Source organism: Centroberyx affinis, unplaced genomic scaffold (genome assembly GCF_046629955.1).
Source record: "Centroberyx affinis isolate AG114_WGS23_722 - 3 ecotype Tasmania unplaced genomic scaffold, CSIRO-AGI_Caff_v1 ptg003437l_1, whole genome shotgun sequence".
Classification (NCBI taxonomy): domain Eukaryota; kingdom Metazoa; phylum Chordata; class Actinopteri; order Beryciformes; family Berycidae; genus Centroberyx; species Centroberyx affinis.
The window spans coordinates 23,142-27,023 of record NW_027281409.1 but is presented as its reverse complement, the minus strand read 5'-3'; the positions used below and the strand labels follow the sequence as shown (position 1 = coordinate 27,023).

The following is a 3,882-nucleotide window of genomic DNA, read 5'->3' as shown; positions in this document are numbered from 1 at the left end:
GGCGCTGAATCCACGTGATCAAGAACTAGAAAGTCAGTTAGTGAGGCAGGATGAGGCCGAGGCTCGCTGCAGCTTCACGGGTTAAAAAGTTGAAATCATCAGAAAGAGTTTGTCATTTGAGAGAGTTCTTACCACAGAGACTAAACAGTTTTATCTCTATGGTTCTTACAATTTGACCTCCAGATGTCACTATTCACAAGTATAAATATGAGACACAAGAACTTTAAGTATCAAAACATTTGTAATAACAACAATAATAATAATTCAAGCTTCAATAAGTTATTGCCATGTCAACAAAGTTGATAGGAATTTAATAATCTTCATCATCATCACCATCATCCTGAATAAAGACACCCTGAGCAGCTCTTTAGCCAAACAACAGAACACAGCTTTAATGAGAACAGAAACATTTTTTTTTAAATAAAGAAGAGTGAGTTAGAGAGCGTCCTTCAACAAGCTTCAAACCTGTAGCAACTGATAATGTAATAACTAATGTAATAAATGAGTTTGAAATGTAATAATAACCTACCTGTTATTGTAATAAATTGTGGGATAATGTAATTAGATCAAAATATTACATTAATCTGCAATTACTACTGTATAAGAAGTAGGCTATAGCTTTATTTGTTTTTTACTATTTTTTACTACAATTACTTTTTTATGACTTATTAAATTAAAAACTCTATATTATTATTACATTATCAGGCAGTTTATACATCTTAAGTTGTTTAATAAATTGCTGGATAATATATATATAATAAAGTCAAAAGTCCCCAAGTCAGTGATCAGAAGCCATGTTTTCTCACACTTTCCTGTCCTTTGTATTTTATTGATTGCAGTCCAAAGTAAATGTTAGTCAAACACACACTGTGTTAGAAAGGGGTTGGTTCTATGTGTTCAGGAGACTATCACCACCATGGTACAATGGTCAGGTTGTATAAAAAATGTCCCACAGTCCAGATCGATGCATCAAAGTTTATTTGAATGTATGTTGTATATTTGTCTGTGTGGTTCTGTAATACAAGCCAAGAAGAAAAGGAATACAATAATCAATAAACACAACAATCAACCTCAATCAAATTGAGTATTCAATTCAAACATTCACAAATATTACCAGTGCACATTACTACAGATACATGAGGAATTATTAATATTGAATGAAGTTAAACTGTCACTTACCTACAAATATACTGATTAGACTATAAACTAACCAAAATAACACCAACTATAAATAATAACTGCCAAAGCTGAATGATGATTACAGTTGACATCTAAACACCAGTTTAGTGCATCCAACAGTAATCATAAAAATATATTAAACAAATGTACATTATAATAAAAATATCTTTCACCATCAACAATTCAAACAGTAAATAATCACTTACATTTGTCATATATACACAATCTTTAAGGCAGCGGGACCGATGGTCAGTTGGAAGGTTGTTGGAACACAGTTGTTAGACAAAGGGAACAAACTGAGTGCATCAGTCCTAATCATACACAGCTGGGCAGTGAGGTGGAGTGGCAGGTGAAAGGTCAAGAGTGAGGGAGTAGAGGATCATGGGAAACTGAGTTCTAGGGTGAGTAACTCTTTTCTACACACTGAAACAAAAGTCTTCTGACAGTACAACAGATTCCACTGCCACACTGACAGTCTGTCTCAATGTGTTTGAACCTTAACCATCATCATCATCATCATCATCATCATCATCACTATCACCTCTAACTGTGCTGGTCCACTGTTACAGAGACCTTCACTGGTAAAATCTTCAGAGGGAGTCTATTCCCAGTGTAAAAGTATGGAAACAGCCTGTCAGTGAAGGTGTGTGTGAAGGTGTGTATGTGTGTGTTAGTATCAGGATCAGAGAATGACAGTTTTCCTCTGTTCCAGTCCAGATGCAGTCTGATCCTCTGGAGCTTCTTCTTCACTGGGAGATCAGTGAGTGGATCTGATGAGGAGAATGCTCTGTATTTACCATTATATAACTGTATTGTCCATAATCCAGACCATATGAGTCCTTTCCTCTGGACAGATTCTGCTGTCACACCCAGTTCCCAGTCTGCACTGTCTCCAACCTCAACATCCCAGCTGTGAGTTCCTGAGTTAAATCCCTCAGATCCCAGGACAGAGCAGTGGTACCAGTCAATCCTCTCTGTGTTTTCAGGAAGCTGCTGTCTCCTTCCACGTCTCACACTGGTCAGATCTTCAGACAGGATGATTTCTCGATAGGCAGTGTTTGGGTCCAGAACCACAGGAGTGTAGGAGACCATCTCCTTCATCTTGTCCCAGACTGTGAAGCTCAGGTTGCCCAGGTGTTTGGCCTCGTCTATCAGAGCTCCTGAGACCAGCTGTGGATCCTCCAGCAGGCGTCGCTGGACTCTTTCCACTGTAGCCTTGTAGTTCTGCAGGAACGAGACGTCTTCAGCTCTCAGCTCCTTCTCTATGGCTCTGACTGTGTCTGAAAGAGCTGCTATCTCTCTGCTCAGACCCTCAATCTCCTTCTTCATCATCTGACTCTTCTGCTCCTCTTCCTCCCTCACTGCATCGATCCTGGCCTCCTCTTCCTCTTGTAGAAACTGGTGAAGCTTCTTAAACTGCTCCTTAATCTGCCTCTCTGTGTGTCGGGCCCGGACCTTAATGTGTTTTGCTTTTTGATCACAGTTTCCTTTAACTTCATTAAAGAGCTTCAATTTCTCCTGTAAGGGCTTCAGTGATTCCTGAAGTTCCTCCTTGTGATGCCGTGCAGCTTCATCGATGGGTTTGATTCTGTGGTTGGTGTGTGTTTCTGAATGCAGACAGACAACACACACTGTCTGCTGATGGTCCAGACAGAAGAGCTTGAGTTTCTCAGAGTGCAGACTGCAGAGAAGCTCAGATCCTGCTGAAGCTCTCTGATCTCTCTCCAGTAAGAAAGCCTCACACAGGTTCTTTAACACCAAGCTAACAGGTGGATTATTCTTTGAAGATCTTCTCTTACAAATTGGACAGTCATGTATTTGTTTCTCTGTCCACCAGCTCTGCAGACAGGCTTTACAGAAGCTGTGGGTACATGACAGGACGACAGGATCTTTAAAGATGTCATGGCAGACAGAACAGGAGAGATTCTCCTCTGATATGGAAGACATTTTCTCTCTGAGTGAAGCTGAAAACTCACCAGGCAGACAAACAGGAAGCTCAAACAGGAAGTGAGTCAGCCAGTCGTGGCACCACTTCCTCCTCTAGAAAGTTCCCTAAAAGTTACCTTCACTTTGAGTCGTGTTTCTCTAAATCTCCTGTTCAGTGTGTGGAGTCAGCAGCAGGTTGAAGTGGCAGTATTCCAGTATTCCAGTATTTCCAGTATTCCAGTATTCCAGTATTCCCTCCTGTGAATCTTATCGTCTGTCTCTCGGTGTGTGTGTCTCTTCTCAGTGAGGAGAGGAAGAGTGACAGCCTGTTTCCTGGTTTGTGTCGGGTGAAGCAGATAAGGGGCAGAGCTTTGTCTTGCTTCAAAATTAAATTATGACGATGAACTAATGATTTGGCAAATGTGACTCAAGGCAGGGGCGAATCCAAAAGGGTGGCTGTGATTGGCCAACCTTGGTGCCACATCAAATTTTCTTGTACATCATTGGCTGTTTAACTCTGATTGACACATTGAAATTGCCTGAAATGTAAGTTTGTGTTGTTTTAAGTGACCAAGGCGTCCTTTTAGACTGAATGAAGTGCTGAAGAGTGACAGGTGTTGATGTTGTTTCATGTTTTCCGGACAATACAAGTCAAATGAGTCTTTGCAGTGATAGAAACTTTGTCCTGCAGGTAATAATTTGTTTAATAATTTGTTTCTGAGTATATTCAAACGTATTTGCTGAATCTTGAGTACACACAATTGATTAAAAACAATC

At 40.1% G+C, this 3,882-nt stretch overlaps 1 protein-coding gene across 1 annotated transcript; it reads right to left on the bottom strand.

Annotated features, from left to right (window-relative positions):
- Positions 1 to 1,346: 1,346 nt before the first annotated feature.
- Positions 1,347 to 3,414, bottom strand: LOC139661036 (E3 ubiquitin-protein ligase TRIM39-like). Its single transcript, XM_071539356.1, has one exon. The coding sequence runs from the start codon at positions 3,124 to 3,126 to the stop codon at positions 1,723 to 1,725; it is 1,404 nt and encodes a 467-aa protein (XP_071395457.1). The 5' UTR covers positions 3,127 to 3,414; the 3' UTR covers positions 1,347 to 1,722.
- Positions 3,415 to 3,882: the final 468 nt, after the last annotated feature.

What these genes read in the sequence shown, in the direction of transcription:
- LOC139661036 (XM_071539356.1), bottom strand. Translation starts at nt 3,126, where the DNA reads ATGTCTTCCATATCAGAGGAGAATCTCTCCTGTTCTGTCTGCCATGAC.